This window comes from Haemaphysalis longicornis, unplaced genomic scaffold (assembly GCF_048455015.1).
Source record: "Haemaphysalis longicornis isolate Haplotype H1 unplaced genomic scaffold, Haemaphysalis longicornis Haplotype H1 scaffold_5, whole genome shotgun sequence".
In the NCBI taxonomy this organism is placed as follows: Eukaryota; Metazoa; Arthropoda; class Arachnida; order Ixodida; family Ixodidae; genus Haemaphysalis; species Haemaphysalis longicornis.
The window spans coordinates 191453235-191472884 of NW_027526385.1; the positions used below are offsets into that span (position 1 = coordinate 191453235).

At 42.1% G+C, this 19650-nt stretch overlaps 1 protein-coding gene across 2 annotated transcripts in view; it reads left to right on the forward strand.

Annotated features, from left to right (window-relative positions):
- LOC144139570 (uncharacterized) overlaps nucleotides 1–19650 on the forward strand; it is a 65492-nt gene that overhangs the window by 22688 nt on the left and 23154 nt on the right. For both annotated transcript variants that reach the window (XM_077671883.1, XM_077671884.1), the window contains 3 exons: nucleotides 8904–8930; nucleotides 10286–10315; nucleotides 17207–17236. In XM_077671883.1, the coding sequence (XP_077528009.1) occupies nucleotides 8904–8930; nucleotides 10286–10315; nucleotides 17207–17236 (87 nt within the window). The remainder of the gene's footprint in view (nucleotides 1–8903; nucleotides 8931–10285; nucleotides 10316–17206; nucleotides 17237–19650) is intronic.

Below are 19650 nucleotides of genomic sequence, written 5' to 3' on the forward strand. Positions count from 1 at the left end.
AAGATTGAATAACAAAACCGTGCCACAAGTAAAAATATGGGTCAACCTTTGGAATATAATCCACCGTTTACTTATCTTATGTTTGGTCTTGTTCACCACAAAAGATATCCATCGGTTTTACAGAAATTTGGGTTTTGTAGTAATCAACAGTTTATGACACAATGCAATGCATTTTCATAGGTTAACGTTTTCTAATACCTTATGCGCTCACTTCTCCGCGTATTTGGCAAACAAACCTGCATAAGTTGACTCAGAGTAACAACTGCTGCTTTGATTCCTGGGTGGGTGAAGGACCATCATGTAAACAAGCCCAATACAAGATACTTCTCTAAATCTGGGCATATCTACATGAAAGGCAGTCATCCGTACAATTTTACCGAAAATACAATAATATATGCCATAATTATGCCGGCCAGTCCATGTAGTTGTTTTTCCCGCTATAAAACGTGTTCCGAAAAGAATGAGTAGAGGCGTAGCAGAGGCCAGGTGTGAGTACACCCCTCTCTAAGCATGTTTGGTTTCAGGAAAACGTTCTCATGATGTAGGAGAACTTGGCGGCAGAAGCTAAAATCGAAAAAGTACTTTTATTATCTCCCCAGGTCATCATGAAGTGCACATGTGCGGGTTATCCAACGCCGCCTAAATATGCACGGTCATCAAGGCCTAAGGGTGCTGTCTAGTTGCAAGAATGTGCGTGGTTTCAACGAGGACGTTTTGTGAGCTCACAATTTTCGAGCCGCAATATAAATAATGCTATTCGCTCTGTGGTGTCTGTATTTGGTTGCTGTCTTTGAAAGATTACCTTCTCCAACATTTACTCCGCAGGTGCACGTTTGTCCACACAGTTCTTATTATGAGTGGTATGCTCGGTTTCGGATTATATATGTTACTCATCCGCAGCCTTTGAGCAAACAAAAAGTTAGCTTGCCCTTCATAAGACGCTGACATTCTCCATATAATGTATAACATCCCACGTCTTGTATACCATACAGATATCTTAAAACCAGCGTCGGCAAAAAAAGATATGTTCTTACACCTTCTGAAAACAAACCTACTCATCTATTGGACAAAGACATCTAAGTCTGCACCTAAAGGCCGGCATTGCGGGAGGAAGCGTAAAGCGAAAAGTGTGGCGCAAGCTTTCATGGATAACGAGCTCCATTTGGGTGCGACAATTTGAGCAACCTCGCAAAACAAAAAAGAAAAATGTATAGAGGAAAACTGTTTAAGGACGAGAGCTGTAGTACGCCATGTCTCGGAAGACCATTCATCGTGTTGAAATGAAGATGAGCCTAAACGTGGCCAACTGCAGAGAATCTTGACCTCAAAATCTTTTGGCCTACTCCAAACTTCACCCTACATCGCCGTGACCAAATCGATAGCTTCGGGGGAGCCATCGTCATTGCTGTCCAAGACTCCTTCCCCCGTCCCTTATATGTGATGACGATAGAGTTCAACTAACTTGGGTACGGTTTCATTCAGGCGCACTAAAAATTATTATCGCCTTATCGTACACACCAATTGAAAGTGATGCGACTTTTTGCTATTTGCTCACTCCTCCTCACACGCGATGACATCTACCTGCGCTCCTATCTTCTTTTCGAAGGGCCTTAATTTTCTTCATATTGTTAGCATTACCTCTCTGCTAAGAACAGTTCTTGTTTAACGAAACAAAACCATTTGTCATACTCGTATTCGTCTTCAACCTTCAACAGTACTTAACGTGTCCGACAAGAACTAAAAATAAGCTCCATCTGCTCGAAAAATTGCTCCCGAAAACGCTACAAATGTGACGTGATTTCCCGTCTTGATTTATCATGATCTACTCTTTTTGCGCATAGCCTTCCCATTAGAAGTATAACTTCCAACAAAAAATACAAAACAAACTTGGAAAGCGGTAACTATGGAGCCATCAAGAGTAAGCTTCCCTTTTTTACGACTTCCTGAGAAACTCGAATTTAATTTTCTCAGAAAACGCCAGCTGGGTTTTGTGTCGAAAAGCTTCTTGAATTACGAAACAAATATGTACTGGCGCTAGCGATAACATCTGACTCAAACAACAAGTACTTCACTAGGCAACACAAATTCATTCTAAACCGATAAAGCCGTCTCTACTTACTAGAGAATCAAAATCGCATCCCGGCCACATGGGAAAAATAGCATACGTGCACAAATCAGTATACCAAAGCACTTAGTGAAGAAAAGGACACATTTGTTTTGCCCTATCTACTATCACTTCTGAAACTGAATCCCAACAAATTTCGCCGCATCATATCGTGCAAACGGCCCAAAACTGGCAAGTCCCGACGCTGAAGAGAGGCACACCAATCAATGTGCAATGGTTCTAAACAATTTTTTTACGTCCGCGTTAACTTGCAGCTCCGACGCTATTCCGCAAGCATATTCTCTAACAACCGACACCTCCGCAGACATCCTGATTCGGCGCGAAGGAAAGACTAGCCAAATTCCTAAACCTAACCTAAATTCATTGACAGGCTGCTCCAAGAAAAACAGCAAACAGGTAAAAACAAACAAAGGCTACTCAATCCAAATTGTATATTTAATGTTTGCATAGGCATTACAATCAAAGCCTGTACCAGGCGATAATAAGAATGCCTAGAATTTGCCCATCTTCAAGGGTGGGAACCGCTCACTAGTCACGAACAATATATCTAAGTATATGGATTCCGCAAATTTTGCCAATGAGTTTTCATTCTAAGCTCCTAGACAACGCTATAACTTGTAATATTACTACTCAGTTCGACTTTATTAATAATTTTTACCCGCACCAGATTGGCTTTTGCGAACACTTTTCTTGTCAGGCGGAGCTTCGAGAATTCTCCCAAAACATACTATAACAATTGCACAATATTCTTCAAATGGACTATGTTTAAGATATTTCAAAAGCTGGTCACTATGTAAGCCGTGACCATTTACTTGCAAAGCTATCTTCCTTATACTTTCGTTGTAACTTGCTCTGAAATACCGAAAACTTGTTTAAGGGACCAAACAGTTTACGTCTGCTAATCTTCACGCATCGGATATAACCAACGTAACATCCGTTGACCCGTAGGGAGCATGTCTGTATATCGCCACTTCTTTTCGTAATTTATATAAATAACTTGTCCTTAAACATTTGATGCAAACTAAGACCTTTTGCAGAATATTGCGTTTAGTACACCGCTATTATTGCTCGTGCCGATTATAATTACGTACAAACCCTATTAAACAACATTTTTTTGCGGTGCCAATAATAGTTCAATGCCATTGAACTGAAGAAAGGATGAATCATTGTCATTCCTCAGGCAACATATCTTATGTCACCACACCTATAAAATCAAATATGTTCCAGTCACCTCAGTCTCTTCATACAAATACCTCGGCGTACGCTTGTCCTCTCTCCTATCATAGGCACCACATCCATATCATTTGCTACACTCGGGTTCCTTCGCCGTAAACTAAAACTTGGTTGAGATTAAATGATTACACTAGTTTATTTCCCTTTAAAGCTTACTTCGGCCATCGGGCTTTCATCACAACGTACATATTCTCGTATAAAAGGAATTCTGAAACGCGCAGCTATTTTTATTAACTCGCAGTACTTCAAATACGTCAGTTTCACAACCTTCAAGCCATCCCTCCTGTTTCCGACTCTTCCATAACGCCACATCGTTGCCCACTTAAGCTTTATCAAAGAATTGTTTCATTGACCCAAACCTTTGCACGCGTTAGTCAAGCAACCTGCCATGCTTTTATCGCAAATAATTCATTGTCATCTGATAGCCCTAATTAGCCGCAGTACGTTAGAATTAAGTTCAGTTACCTCCTAAAGGTGTAACCACATAAAACGGGTTGCTTGACGTCATCGCCACATGAACATAAAATAAGGGTTTTAGAGATAAAACACATAAAGACATTCATACAGAAGGTTTACCTCAAGTAACCACTGCCCTTTATAGAGGACATTTCGTACCAAATGCGTGTGTTTAGCGTACGCTCCGTAAACGAATTGTCACCTAGTAAACATTATCGACCATTTTTTTCGATGTTGCTTTCCAAAAAAATATTTCCAACTTTGCTTCTGTCCTGCTTTTATGTTTTCATAATACTTCAAAGACGTTTTATTTCTGTAAAGATTGTTGCCTGAACACTCTTACGTATATAGATATGATTCTGTAAAATGTAGAGGATAATCAAGTATTGCCGTTTGGAGGTAGGATAGCTGTACGAACGTCTATATTACGTACAACCTATTATAACAGCAGTACAAGAGCAGCCCATCTCTCGAGCCAAAGCCCTCCATCACGCTGTTTACGGCAGAGTATATTTCCATACCTTCCACGCATTCTTCCCATGTACAATTTTCATCCACATAAAAATTTGCAGTGTCGTCATCCCGCTCCATCAATAGTTCATGTCCGAAGTGGACATGCCATGACCTTTTGATGAAGTAATAACTGGGCCAGAAAAAGCAGTGGTGCCCGCAAGACTCATTCAACCAAAACCTGGGTCGAAACAGTATCATGCTGCTGCTTACCAATGGTCTCGATGAGCATTAAAAAAGCGCCTGTTGGCCTGCTGTAATGAGCGTCACGGCTTGACGTCACCTAGGACGGTATCGTAAGGATTAAAAATATTTAATATTTCTGAGCTTACTAAGCCTTTACCATTGCCGCAGCTATATATCATTCTAATGATCATCGTATAAATAATAAATTGAAGTGGTACATTCTAAGTGGCAAATAATATCAACTCTGCTATTCGCCTAATTATGTACTTCCGACATTAGATAATTTTAGAATAGCGTACGCCACCGTCCGGAAAGAGTTAGCTTATGGTACTTCTTTGCGTCTTTCGAAATGCGCCTGCACCATACGATTAGCTGAATTTACCCTAGTCGGCTTCCACATCCTTCTTTTTCAAAATTACCGTAGGGAGCGCGACGATTTGAAATTATTTTTTTACTAACAACGATTCAACCCTGCAACGGATATTTGCAGTGTGCGAAATAAAATCCCTCACGGCTTGCTTCGGAGAGAAGTGATGTGTTATTTGGCCCCGTAAATTGCAAAAAGCGAGTGCTGCCATTACTACAGACAGAAGGCAATTTTTTTATTTGCTATAGAACGCTCGTTGGCACAAACTAACACATTTACTGCTACAGATGGGCACTAGTCTCTCGAAAGAAGGGAACACGGAAACAGCGGTGGCTCTGGGACACCGCTGGAGGTCGGGGTGTCTTCCAGAATGGAGGCTTGTGCCCCTCAGGTGTCGCTTTCTGGCTGATTTCTGTGAAGGACACGTCCATATTAGATGGTCCGCATCATCTTTTTCGGCAGAAGCTGTGCTAAAGGGGCAGGTGGGATGGGACGGGGCATGGAAGCGTGATAGCCACGCCCTGGTTACAGCAGGTGAAAGCGGCACTCCAACGCGAAGCCTGTGAAGCAAATCTTCTTCCCAGCCAGTAAATCTAGTGGGGAGGTCCGTTCCACACGCTAGGATGAGAGCACAGGCGGCGCGACTCGGGTCGTCTTCCGTCGGAGAAAGTTTTCTATTAAACCGGTTGTTAACCTTGGCAGCGGCGGTGGAATAGGCGTTGCGTGACAATCTGTATGCTGCAATGTGAGCGGGGAACGTCATCCGCCGAACGCACAACAGGCGGAGAGGGCAAGGATACGTGTCTAGTAGTCTGTGGATGTCCCTTGATATACTGCAATTGTTAGATACTCGTCGTAAATCCCGTTTCGCTGCCGTAAAGTCCGTATAAATATGCAGGATGGAACCCACTGGAGTGTGCTGTGAGGCCGGCGTTAGTTCCTGGAGGCCATTCCGGATGGCTGTGAGCTCCGCCTGTAGAGATGTCAAACGTGCGGATGGTTTGGTAGAGGCATGTAAAGAACCTCCAGGGTAGACGGGACACTGGATCAAAGTAGATAAAATGCCTTCCTTGGCCCTAGAGTTCCCGACGGGTGCGGATGGTTTGGTTTGAGAGGCGTCATAGTAGACGGTAAACTGAATCACGGCAGAGAAAACGCCATCCTGGGCCCTAGCGTCCCCGAAGAAGGCAATCTATTGCGTGTTAACTTCGCACTTAGGCCTCAAAGGGTATGCCTTAACTGTCTGTTCGTTCTACATTGATTTCTTTATAGTATTGATGTTTAATGAACGTATACCCGCCGCGGTGGCTCAGTGGCTTAGGCGTTGCACTGCTGAGAACAAGGTTGCGGGTTCGATTCCCGGCGGCGGCCGCCGCTTTTCTGATGGAGGCGGGAAGCAAAAACGCCCGTGTGTGCGAGATTCCGGCGCACGTTAAAGATCCCCAGGTGGTCAAAATTATTCCGGAGCCCTCCACTGCGGCACGCCTGGTCGCCGACGTTGCTTCGGCGCGTTAAACCCTACACTCAATCAATCTATCACTGATAGTATGAGTCATGCCGCCTTTTTTTGTTCAAGGCGTTGTGTGTAGTTGCGGAAAACAAGTGCCACTTGGATTTGATGCGTCCACGGGTACGCACTTAAATAAGGAGGTATTGGTATAATGTTATTCATATCTTGCATTCCCAAATGACGCCAAGTGGTCGGTTAGCCCTGGTTTTGGTAGTCGCAAAAACCCTCCACACACGTATGGCAAATGAGCCGAAGGGCGAGTTCCTTTGCCCTACATTCAAAAGGTAGCCGAGTAGGCTCTAGCTTATAGCGACGCAATAACCGTCGAAACGCTCTACTGAAACACTCACCCAGGTGCCGACGTAGCGGCCCATAATAATTCGGTGTTACACGTACAAACGCCGAACTAGCACTTCTTACTAGCACGTGCGCATGCGTGCACACAGTGGCAGCGCCAGGTTTAATCAGCGATATTAAAACCCATGCTAAAGCCCCAATACGGCGCTCAATACTTTCGCTCTTTATAATACGCACTGGGGATTGTGAGGTCGTATGTTCAGTTGGGCGACAAAGTAATTCGATGTCGAATTGTTAAACATTCATCTCAACACCGAAATTTGAAGCATCTATCGAGTGTTTAGTACCAATTGAGTTCGCAGGATGACACGGTCTTGAATGCTTCCTTTTTGCATCGGAGGGGCCTCAGAATGTCGTTGGTGCGCAGACGTCAACTTCAGAGAAATAAGAACTAGCATTGTGGTTTTTTGTTGTTGAGTTTGGAACCTACTACAGTAGAACCCCGCTCTTACGTTCCTCAGTGGGGTGTTTTTAAAGCTGCTACCTTGTTTTTGTTTAGTCTCGGTGCAGCTCACAGAGAGTCCGATGTAGTAAATCCTCACTGTTACATCGTGGCTCAGAGTACCTTCCCAGATCATTCGTCACAATTGGTCACTTCGAACACCCCTGGGGAACTTGCGCGGACCGCTATTTTGAAGTTAGACGAGCCCTGGCCAGGCTTGGCTATAGAACTGACCACATAAAGCAGTACGCGGGTGCAATCCTTCGCCACTTGATGACTCTATGTTACTCTATGCTATCACAATCATCACTGCGCTTACAACGGCAGTGTCACTTCGGAATGGCGGAAGTTCATAGTTGCCATAAAAGCACCACCACATGAATATCACGTGCTCTCGTCGTGATCGTACGCTTTAAGCTTTGAGAACACCGTTGAACTTGCATACATGAACTTGGTCGTGCATTTATGGCGTCGCGACGAAGGGAGGCGCTTTCTCTTCGGGAAAAGCTGACGTAATCGACATCGCTATAGTCGACATCGCTAGGAACGTACCGTTGCCACGCCTGGTGTTTTGCAGCTATCGCAACAAGTGGCAATCCTACATTGTCTAGTTTTTTAATGTTTGCTGGACAAGGTTGCAGAAATACATGATTGCGAGTCAAAGCTACACTGTTTTTGTTCATTTCCAAGGTTTTCTCACTGCTGCATTTTCCTGGTGGTTACGTTTTGCTTTCCCGGTCCGGTGAAAAACACGTGTACCGGGTTCCACTGTATATGGATAAGTAATATAGAAAATTGTTGGGCTTGTTAGGTAATTGCGCTCTCAGCTGCAGTGAAGTAGGAGGCGTATATTTTGAACACTCTACATTATCAAATTTACTAGTTGTTACCTCCAAACGGGGAACAAAATAAAGTGTTTAATAATTTGTGATGCAGGTGTCCGCAGAATGGTGTTATTTGAATGGGATAGCACAAAATAATACTTGGACACAAAGTTATACCAAAGTTTCTTGGGAATGCCATGTTCTGGTTTGCTGCACCCCAGCATCCTCAGAACAGCTATTTACCAATATACGTGAAATTATATTTTCTGAATTATTTCGAATTTCCCTAAGAAAATCTGAGACTTCATTACGTTCAAAACAACATGGCAAGTTCTTATAAGATAAACATAACTGCCCTTGATACTTAAAAAAGAGTTTTTGAACACGTGCTTCTCACGCAAGAAGAGGTGTAGTTTTAAAATTGCAATTATAAAAGAGTAAAGCTATTGAGATATACGCATAAAACCGCATATACGAGTGATTTAGTTGTAGGTTTTCAAGTTTATGACAGCAATCATGTCTTCACAAGCTTTCAGTATACGCCGTAGCAAAGTATTTACTGTGCAGTATTTGCCACCTACATCGAAAGATAGCGAGCAGATGTAACGTTCTCACGTGAACAAAGAATAGTGTGGTGGTACGGCTTGTTATTTGGTAGTCTTCTTTTGTATAGATATTAAAAACATAAAAAATTCTAAGAGAAGAAAATGTCTTTAAATGCATGTAACCACGTTGTGTTTTGAAGTCTGGAAAGTAAACGCCCCATGACCGCCTAAACAAAGTGTACCGTCCGCATGTTGAAAATGCTATTTTCTATATGTTATTGTTGAAAATGCTTTTGTTCAAAATACCAGTACGGTCTCCGATCTGAAGTTCCTAATTTTTGCTTTCAGCTACGGTAAACACCACTCCAACGGCAAGTAAGTCGGGAAGAAGTCTCAAAATTTTGATTTCTGAATACTTCATCAACAGCAATTTCCGTACTAACGATTCAAAGAAAATAAAACTTCCGACAAAAAACAGGGTAAAATAAAACTAAAACTTCAATAAGAAGTGTTGACTTTACAATTGTAAATTTTAACATTTGCGAAATGTTTACAAAGCCCACCATTTTGACACGTTTTTGCACCTATAATGCCATATTGTTACAAATCTTTGCCAGACGTTTTGCCTTGTTATTCAAATGAGAGGCGTAGTGTCGTGATGATGCGTAATATCTCTGAGTAATTAACAATAGTATTAACAACACCTCAGTAAAAAACAAGAACATCTTGGACAATCTCCACTAACGTGAAACCTGGGGAGGAGTGAAACCCGCAGTGTATCAGTGTATAATTGGCATCTTGGCGTTTCGCCACCGGAGATAAAGCCATTCGGAGGTGGAGGCATATAGCTTTACTGTAAAAGTCTCATCTTCGAAGCACGAAGCTGTCCATCGCGAGGCGTAAACGAGTGTCTCGGTGTTTTTTAGTACACCGTTAGGAAGCGCTCGAGCGTAAGGCGTAAACGAGTGTCACGATGTTTTTTTTAGTACTCGTTACGTTCTAGTGCGAAGCGTAAATGAGCTTCCCGGCGTTTTAGTACCGTAAGTACATAAGACGACGATTTCGAAGACGGTAACGACAGTGAAGACGACCGGAGACGACAAGTGCCCCAAACGCTAAGTGGCTTCGCGACTAAGATGCACGAGAGACGAAAGACGAGACTAGTACGCAGGCAGAATGGTTAGCCGAAAGAACTCGTTAATGTGTCCCCCAGGTTGCCCACTCTCACTCTTAATTCATACATGTACTTTGTTGAGTGCTTTTTGTGCTATAGGCATGCTTTTTATTCAGAAACGCATCATTTGTCTCTCTAGATAAATTGAAAGCCTGTATGCTTGCCACCATTCAAATAGGGTTTTGGAATTACCTTGTCACAGTGGTGTCAAGTTAGGAATTGAAATTGAATATTTTTTTTATTTACAACTTGGTTGTGGACTACAAGAGTACTTGGTATGGTCATAGCGCTCCTGGTCCACACGCGTAAAAATCGGAACATATTTCGGCAGCAGCACTCGTCGTTGTTCCGAGTGAGCTCGAGTGGATGAACAAGCGATTTAGAAAAAATGTTTGCATAGATGACCCACACTGTAATTTTAAGAGAAAGTCCTTGATTGAATAAACACAAAAACCAAACATCCCTACGCGTGAGGAGTACCGTCTGGCGTTTCTGCTCTATGATGTTCCTCTCCACACCCATGTCTGTATTGAATTGTATTATTTTTCACTTTCAGGAACAGAAACAGTTCGTACCACAAGTACAAGTAAGCTGAAACCTGTTTAACAAATTTTTCAGCACTAAGTTTCTCCTGAAAAGTGCGGGTGTTAGCTGACTTGTACCGTGGGTGGTTGCGTATGCCCAAGCGCTTTAAGGCAAGTCCAACTCTGCCCGCGTATTATCATAATGATAATGATGATGAAGATTAAGAAAGTGCCCTTGAAGTATTTCGTGCATACTCACTCGGAAGGAATGGACAGGCGTAAATTGTTCACTGAGACCCAGCTGAAGCTTACAATTATATATTAAAACCACCCCTGAAGTTTCTAATAACAGGCGGAGCTCTCCCTCGCCGTTTCTAGTTGGCGGTTGCAACGCGTGTACGTGTGTCGCATTATATCACGCCACAATTAGGGCAAGTCAGCGTCGTCGCTCGCATCAAGCCACATCGCTGATGAGGTTACCTGTTCTCATTGGGCAATTTCACTATCTAGTGTGGCGTGGGTAGGCCACGCGTGGTTCGCTCCGGGGGAGAACACACCGGCATTTATGAACGTAAAGGTTCCAATATTCCCAGAAGAGCCACCTACGATAACACACCAAACACTTGCGTTCGAGAAAAGCTTAGGAAAATGGGAGTTTTGGTTTGGTGTGATGGTGCTGAGGTTTTTTGTATTTTTGCCTTTTAATTCGGGCAGAAGCGTTTTTTCTTTCCTTTGTGCAGTCATTGCTTGTTTGTTTTGGCCGTTTGCGTTTTTACTCGTGTCAAAATTCTAGTTTACCTTGGTTTTCTGCAGGAGAGACGTTATAATATTCAGTAGCACGTCCTATGCTTTCCTTCTGCAAAAATAGATATTGGCTGGATGCTATTTTGGTGACGCTGAATTTACGTTAAACATTTAAACAGAATGTTTTAGCGAAGTATAAACTAGATTATTAAATTTGCGTTTTTTTCTCAAGACTGTAAATGTAGCATTTGTTTGCAGATTCGTGCTTCCTTCGATATTTTGCTACATTGTGTTCTGAGACGCTTGCAAGCAGCCTGCTACGTGCGTAGATTGATCTATTGAACAAATCATTGCTTTAATATAATTTTATATTATTCTGTAGCATGTGAGCATCTATAATATTTAATAAATGTATGTAATGTATGCATTCCATCTCGCTTGTAAATTTTACTGCTACTCTAGCGACGGTTCGAAATTCAACTTTGTTCAAAACTGGTAAACGTTTTCGAAACATGTATCAACTCCCTGCTCTCTTTTCACCAGCATTGCAACATTGTTTTACCCTCCTTTACCACATTTTATTTACACTTGCTGTAAGTTAGGGCATGCACTTTGTCAGAGGAAATGAGGAATTTATATTGTGAGGATTTTGATAAATCTAACCGCAATTCTAGCAATTTGATCTATAGTATGATTCTTTTCTGCAGAACACGGATGGTCGATTATTTTTGGTACTCTTCCCATCAAACCTCTTTGTTTCCAAGCAGCCTCCTCTACCCTCAATGAAGCAAGACACTGCCTTTAGGTTCCCAAAGATTATCCTCCCTGATCTAATGTTTCCTGGACTTGTATATACCTAAAGGAGTTTCTAAAAAGTTTTCCTATTATGACTTTTCTTTTTTGATTTTACAGTTCGCATTCAGAATGTTTTGACCACAGAGTGTCCACAAATTTACTCTAGTGCTACGCAAATATATTAGCGGTCAACCTCTGTTTTTCTACGGCCCTAAACCTCTCCTGAAACAAGATTTTGGTCCAAGCTTCCTAAACAATGACCTCTTTCAAATACATTGCAGCACTTCCTCTTTGGTTTTTTTAGAATTGCAAAAAAAACGACTCAAATTGCTTTGTTAATTCTTGCCTTGATTTTATTATTGATATAAACGACGTACTGTAATCTGAAATGTGACACAGCTGGAACCAGTACTGCTTTACATGTTTAACGCATTAATCTATTTTTTCTAACCCAACCAATCCTTCCTCTTAACCATAGATACGTTTATATTGTGTATATATATATATATATATATATATATATATATATATATATATATATATATATATATATATATATATATATATATATATATATATATATATATATTTATATATATATATATATATATATATATATATATATATATATAGTAAGGAAATGAGGGGCTCGTTGAGGAAATACAGAAAGATAGGTCAGCAGTCTACAACGCCAAAGGAGGCATAGGGGTATGGTTAGGCTCTTTTCTTTTTCACTACGGTTAATTAACTAAGCATTTTTTTAATTGTACAGAAGAAAGAAAGAAAGAAAAACCCGCGCCCAGAGTGGGGACCGAACCCACGCCTTTCGAAAGGCGTGGGTTCGGTCCCCACTCTGGGCGCGTGTTTTTCTTTCTTTCTTTCTTCTGTACAATTAAAAAAATGTTTAGTTAATTAACCGTAGTGAAAAAGAAAAGAGCCTAACCATACCCCTATGCCTCCTTTGGCGTTGTAGACTGCTGACCTATCTTTCTCTCTCTCTCTCTCTCTCTCTCTCTATATATATATATATATATATATATATATATATATATATATATATATATTTACGTTTCTTTTTTTGCGTTCGTGAGTTTCTGTGCCCGTTCTTTTGGCTAAATACACGACAAAATATTTTATTCCCTGTTTCATCGTAACTGGTCTAACTATAAGCACACTGCATTCAATAGTAAAGCCATATAAGCTTTTACTCTTACTTTCCAGTAGAAACATTTTCCCATTTTTGTCCCAACGGCTCGGAATATTTCTGACTCGTTTTTTATCTCACTGATTATGAGCTGAAAGAGAACTGTCGATTGAGTAAACGGATCCTTGTAAACGCCATTCTACCACTTCCTCTCGTCACGCGGGCGAGCAGTTTACCGTACTTGAAAAAAGCGCGGAAGTACACAAGATAGAAGAAAACAGTACACCAATTGACCGCTTGTCCTGGGTACTTGTCGTTACGGTGTGGGTTTGGGCCTGTTTTAAAGCAAAGCTTTCTACCTCTACCAGCCAATAGTTTTTTCGAGCGTGCGGAACAAAAAACTCCCAACTTGGCTGAGGAGGCGGAGGGCGGTTTTCACTCATGGAGCACAGGGTAGATGGCGTGGGGATAGGGCTCTATCACCCAGCATTCCCACGGCGGCCGCGTGAGCGCCACCTTTCCGTCGCCTTCGTCGTCTGCTTCAGCGATGGTGCTGGGCCTATTCCGTGCAGCATCATGCCCATTGCGTGCTTCCTTCGCAGGGCTTCATTAACTTGCTCGACAGCACCTCCTGGGTAATCCGAACCCGACGGAATTATGAGGTCGTACGGCAAAGATACGTTAAGGATTGGTTTGAAGGGCTTGAAAAAAATGTACAGACAATATACTGACATCTGGCCGCTAAAGGAAAACGCAACATTTTGCGCACTGCTTGTCGCAAATGGAACTGCGTTTTCTAAATTTCTGAATACCAATTCGGTTGTGTTTTAGCAGGTACTAAAAAAGACGAATGAAACTACTGGTTGTGATAAAACGCGATTAGAAAAGTTCTGTCACCTTTCTCGCAATCCTTAAACTTACGGAACTCTTTAGTTTCAATCTGTATAAATGGGAATCAGTAAGCACGCATGCCGGATGGTTTCCGTGTCTGCGCTTGTGTCGCGCGGTGTTGTAGCCCGAGGTCGCACATCAAGATGACTCTGTTCCGCTGTCTCACCCGTAGAAACAGGCTCATCTCCGTTTCTTTCGTCCTACGCACGGCTGGGCTACAGGGGTGGCGTCCTCCGCTTGAGCCCGGCCGTGGCTGGTGCTGCTGCGTTCAGGACGGCCCTCAGTGAATTCCAGGTAATGGCTGGTAGAATCACTGGTTTCACTCTTTCTAGAGCCACGTGCGTGAATTGAACTGACTCTCGCGTGTGTAATTGTTTTGGGAGTGGCTCACAGCTTTGCTTTCCAACCACTTTGAAAGCGTCGATTGGAGGCAATTTTTTATGCCCCTATATCAGTGCGCCTATCTTTCAGTCCTTCTGAATTGAACGTAAGTGGCACTCTTCTGTTTCCTCTTTAATTGTTATATAAAGAAAATTACGTACTTTGCTAAAACACATCCATATTGTAATCTTCGATGGGTGTTGACCATTGCTTCGAAATTGAGCTCTTTTATATGATGTCAGTTGTTTTATCTTCACATCGGGACCCGAGAAATTCTGTTGTCTTCTGATCATGAACGTCAAATTGCAGCGCACCCCGTTGGAATACGCTACCTTGTCTTTTTGTTCGTATTGACTAAACCGCCGCTATTTAAATCGAAATTCACCGTTGTGGCTCAAGTATATTCGAAGCACCATCTCTCTCAAGTTTTTTTAATTTCCCAGAAACTTTTTTCCTAACAACTATGCTGGTATTGCTGAATTTATTGCCTGCTAAAAAATCTATACACGGGTGATGGTACTGTTTGTCGCCTGTGGAAACAGTCGTTGATCTGGTAAATTTTCTTTCCTAACATGGTATTCCTATTCTATAGGTAGCCATACGGAATTTGCTTTTTTTTCATCTCATTACAAAGTGCCGTAATCAGACATGACAATTTTTACTGCGGCAAGATTTAGTAGTTGCATCGGCATTCCGTCCGACCAGACTTATGTTATGGAGAACCTTCGGCTCTGTTTTTTGAAGCAGATTATTTAACTTTAATTTTTTTGCCCTCGCTTCTGTGGCACTACAGCCATCAGTTGATATATGTATCTGTTCCTCAAACTTTTTTAGAACCTTATGATTGCGCGCGAGAACACTCTTACACTTTAAGAAGTGTCTTGTTCTGCTCCGCTAAGAATTATTGATGCATAAGCTCTATTGGGCCCACTTCTTTATATTCCCAAAATCATTTGGGGTTACACATTTGCCCCTTTCGTATTTCCTATGCCCATTTGTCACTCTCTTGATTTATTTTTTCTGGAACCATGTCCTTCGTTTTCAGTTTTTTTGTCAGAATTCGTTTTTTTTTTGGTTCATCTGATTTTCTATCCTCTTTTTTCCCTGGCTGTGTTTCTTTTATGCCTATTTTTCCTGGATCTTAGACTCCTGTGTCTATATATTCAACCAGTGTCTGGGCATTTGTCAGTTTTTAGCAATGTCTTCATTCATCTTAGCTTCAATGGCGCCCATCATGTAGCCATTATGGCAATATTTTCAAGTGTATTTTTACTTCGCAGTTCTTAGTTTGAGCCACTGTCTTCAACGATAGATTGTTAAAAATTGTTCGCCCGGATCCACATGTTTATTATTTTGCGTGGCTAGAACTTTGAAAGTGCAAGGGAAGCCGCTTTTTGTTGCTATAGAAATTCTCAGTTTTGTTTCATTTACTATGATGTCTTCAAGTCTACCCCATACCGCTTCGAACGCTAGGCTAATAGGTATTCTTGCTTTCTCATTGCGCTTAAGTGCGCGATTTGTCCACCAGGCAACCTTTTCGTATTGAAAGCCAGTTATATTGGATGAAACTAGCCGGAGAGCCATATCATTTTTTATTGCGTTAAAAGTCTATATTCGGTCATTTTCATCGGCAAATTCTGGAATTTATCAGTAGATCAGGGGTCGTTTTTTTAGGAGACTGTTTACCCTACGCTAAATTTTTCTTGAATCTTCTGCCAATGAACCAATAAGAAACTTATAACCACCGGCTTCACCCTGCTTCAGAGCTTTTGACTGCTAGCTGTTCTTAGCAGCTTTCTTGTGCCCTCTGCCCTATCGGTCATAGTTTATTGGTCGTGCCAACTGACACCTTTTTTGACTCCTGTTCACCCTGTCGCACCTTTAAAAAACTAGTTGTCTATAGTTGGTGTTGATTATATGTCACACTGGTAATTATGAGCCAAACCGTTCCCATGTTTCTTCCTGACTGAGTATTGCCATCAAATTACAGTTTTCCTCTACCCTGATGTTTTATGTGGCTAGTGAGATAGTGCATTTTGCTAGTGTCTTGCTTTTAACTTACGTGTGGGTAATTTTGCCTGCATTTTATGATCTGTGACTAAGTGTTCCTTGTGCTGCCACAACGAAATTATGAACGGACACGCTGTTATCTGGTGGCATAAACTGCCCCTTTACGAAGGCGATAGATCCTCTCAATCTGAACATCAGACGTATTACTTCTGCGGTGCTCAAAGATCCGAACTTCTAGCTCCTCGTAAATGAGGCAAAAAAATAAGAACCATGTTTGACTCGCACTAGATGATCCCATCGAGGGGTGCGAAATATTGCAGTAGAAAGTTAGGCGTAAACGCAAAATCCGGTTTGAATAAAAAGGAAAACAGGTCACCAAAAGAATTGACCGGATGGCACATAGTGTCACCAATAATAGAAAACAAAAAATAAAGCAGCCGCTTCAATGGTTGACGTATTATTTTCTCTCTCAGTAATCTGAACGCGTCATCCGTAGTTCCAACCAAAGAAGCGTAACGACAGCTGAAAGTCAGCCAACCTAATGCCTAGAATTATGCACAGGTAATGCAAAGTTTTTATTAAGAATTTATGGCTCCATTTAACACCCATGGGCGAACAAAGAAAAGTATTTCGTGGTTTGCGGTGCTCACATTGTGCAACGTAAAGTGCGATACAAATAAAAATACGCACGATATTACTTTTTTTTTCTTGTCGAGCGTAGCCATACATCACATAAAAATGTGCAATGGAAGATTAAGCATGGCTTTCTTTAGTTTCCAAAATGAGTTCTATATTTTTTCGGGGCTTTGCGAGGCGTTGCCATGGTATTTTAAAAGAAAGATGGAATTCACGTGGGCAAAAATACCTTAGCCCGACCTCTCCACTACCACAAAGTAACATCATTCTGCATTCACGACAACCATTACCTAGTTCTGCTTTGTCGGAGTATAATAAACTCATACTTTACCTAACGAATTCTTTCTTTCAGTTGCGGCAACCACTACCCTAATAACTAAACGTAAGTAACACCGATTCGCCATGAACCCTAACACGCAGCTTCTGAGTGGCTACTGCCGTGCATGCAGTTCAATGAAGTAAAAATTTCAGTTTACCAGAGGTGGCGGGTATATATAACAAAGTTGTGTGCAGAGTAAAAAGAAGCCTGACTGGAAAAAAGCGTTTTTGGCAATGTCCTACGCCACAATGCCTTGAATAGTTTCTACCTTTGGACATCTGTTATATCTATGCGCTGCGGCGACCCACCTTTCTGGCCATGCTGTACTTCAATTGCGCAAAAACTAACGAAGACTGGAGAGAGACGACACGAGACAAAGCGCTTTGTCTCGTGTCGTCTCTCTCCAGTCTTCGTTAGTTTTTGCGCAGTTGAAGTACAGCATGGATTACCAACTCGCCCAATTCTACAGCCTACTAAGCTACATTTCTGACCAGTCTGGTCTACATTGGCAAAAAACTCAGCCCTTGTATTGTGATCCTCAACATTACAGTTCGTTGTTTGGGTGAAGTAAAGGGTGTACACTTCCCACCCTAAAACGGGGAAAGCGGTAAACAAGGCAGAACAGTTGATCAGTACGAATGTAGAGATGAATGTTTGGCGCACAACACCGAAAGACATCAATGCTTTACATGCAGCTAATATAACAAACATAGATAATTGGGAACCCACCACAAGGCAGGCTACGCTTCCTTGCGGCACCTGTTGCCATAAATCCGCTCGCTACCTCCGGAAATCAAAAGGCAAAGCTCGCGGCACTATTTATGTATTTAGCGCTTCCTTGTCAAAAAGTCACGACCAATGTGAGGCCGCTACCCTGTGCTAATAATACTGAGAAAGGCCGGACTCTAGAGGAAAAGTTGCAGTAAATGTTGTGATGTTTCTCGCCTTGACAATTTAGTGGCATTGTTAACATATATCGAGAAACCTTTCTTTCTAAACTGTAAATACGTTATAGATACAGTACACGACCGTTTTTTCGGCCGCCACAATTCGGACTTGCTGGATATTCCGGGCTCTCCCTCGGAACCACCAGTTGCCCCACATGAGTAATGTATATGAACAACGGATGTATCTTCGGACGTCCTTGTGTAGTGCGGGGCCTCCTCCTGGTATATTCTTTGTACCCAATTTTCCCTGGATTAAATACACTGTTTTGACGTCATGAAAAAACGTCACACCAACAACGTGTGCCAACCTACGCGTGTCCATCTAAAAACTGGAGTTTTTTAAATGATAATGTGACCGATGGTGTACTGATGCACTTATCTCCCGCCTTGTGAATGAAGTACGCCTCCACAATTTCTCTTTCTTGCCTATCTCTCACCCATTTTAAAAACGTGGCCTGTTTGAAGAGCGGAGTCCATTTAGTTCCCTGCTGAGTGCGCCTTTTGCAGTGCTCCGCCATGTGGCCCCCTGCGTTGTTTTTTACAGCCCGACAATGCTCGCGCGCTTTGTCGTTGAAACATCTGCCTGTTTGGCCAATATAACTCTTGTTACAACTCATGGGAATCTTGTACACATCTCCCATAGTGCATTCCGTGTATAATTCGGCGTGCTCTTTGGAGCACGATTGCCGCTCCCTTTCCTTCATCATAGGGCAAACCTTCGCCAATTTGCAGGGGGCGCTAAACACCACATTGATTTCGTACCTTTGAGCAACTTTTTTGATGTTGTGCGAGATACTCTGCCAATACGGGATAACGTGAACTTTCTTTTTTTCTATTTTCTTCTGCATGTCACCTTCCGTCTGTTCTTGTTTAAATTTTTGCAGCAATGCTTTGCAAACGGCAGAAACAACTGTAGAAGAGAATCCCGCAGTGCTCAGCCGGGCAATCTGTTCATTAAATGCGTCTTGTACCTTGTGCGCGCACGACTTGTTTAAGGCTGCCGTGATGAATGTCTTGGCCACACCCCTTTGATTAATTTTAAGTGAGCGCTATCAAATGGAATCAGCTGCTTGTTAGCGCGCGGCTTGTATTGCCAACACACGTGCGTGTCCTGAAAAGTCAGGATAAAATCTAGGAACCACAGGCAGTTATTGCTTGGTAGCGCCCACGTAAACTTAAGCGATTTTGAAGAGCTGACAAACGTTCCAATGACTCCACTTACTACATCATTCAAGCTGGTTCCAGCCACCTGATTAACCACAACAAGATAGTCATCCACATATCTCAGTACGGTGAGGTGATGTGCATCTGCCAGTTTCGTCTTTACGCTCTTATCAAAGACACTCAAATAAATATCATAAAGTATGGGGGCTAGCGACGAACCAATACAAATTCCTCGCCGTTGAACATAAAACCTGTCTTCAAATTCGATAACAGTACTCTGAAGGTAAAAATGAACAAGTTCTAAAAAACTGTCACTGCTAACACCAGTTTTTCCGTTAAATTTGAGTTCACCGAAGTCATCTATTT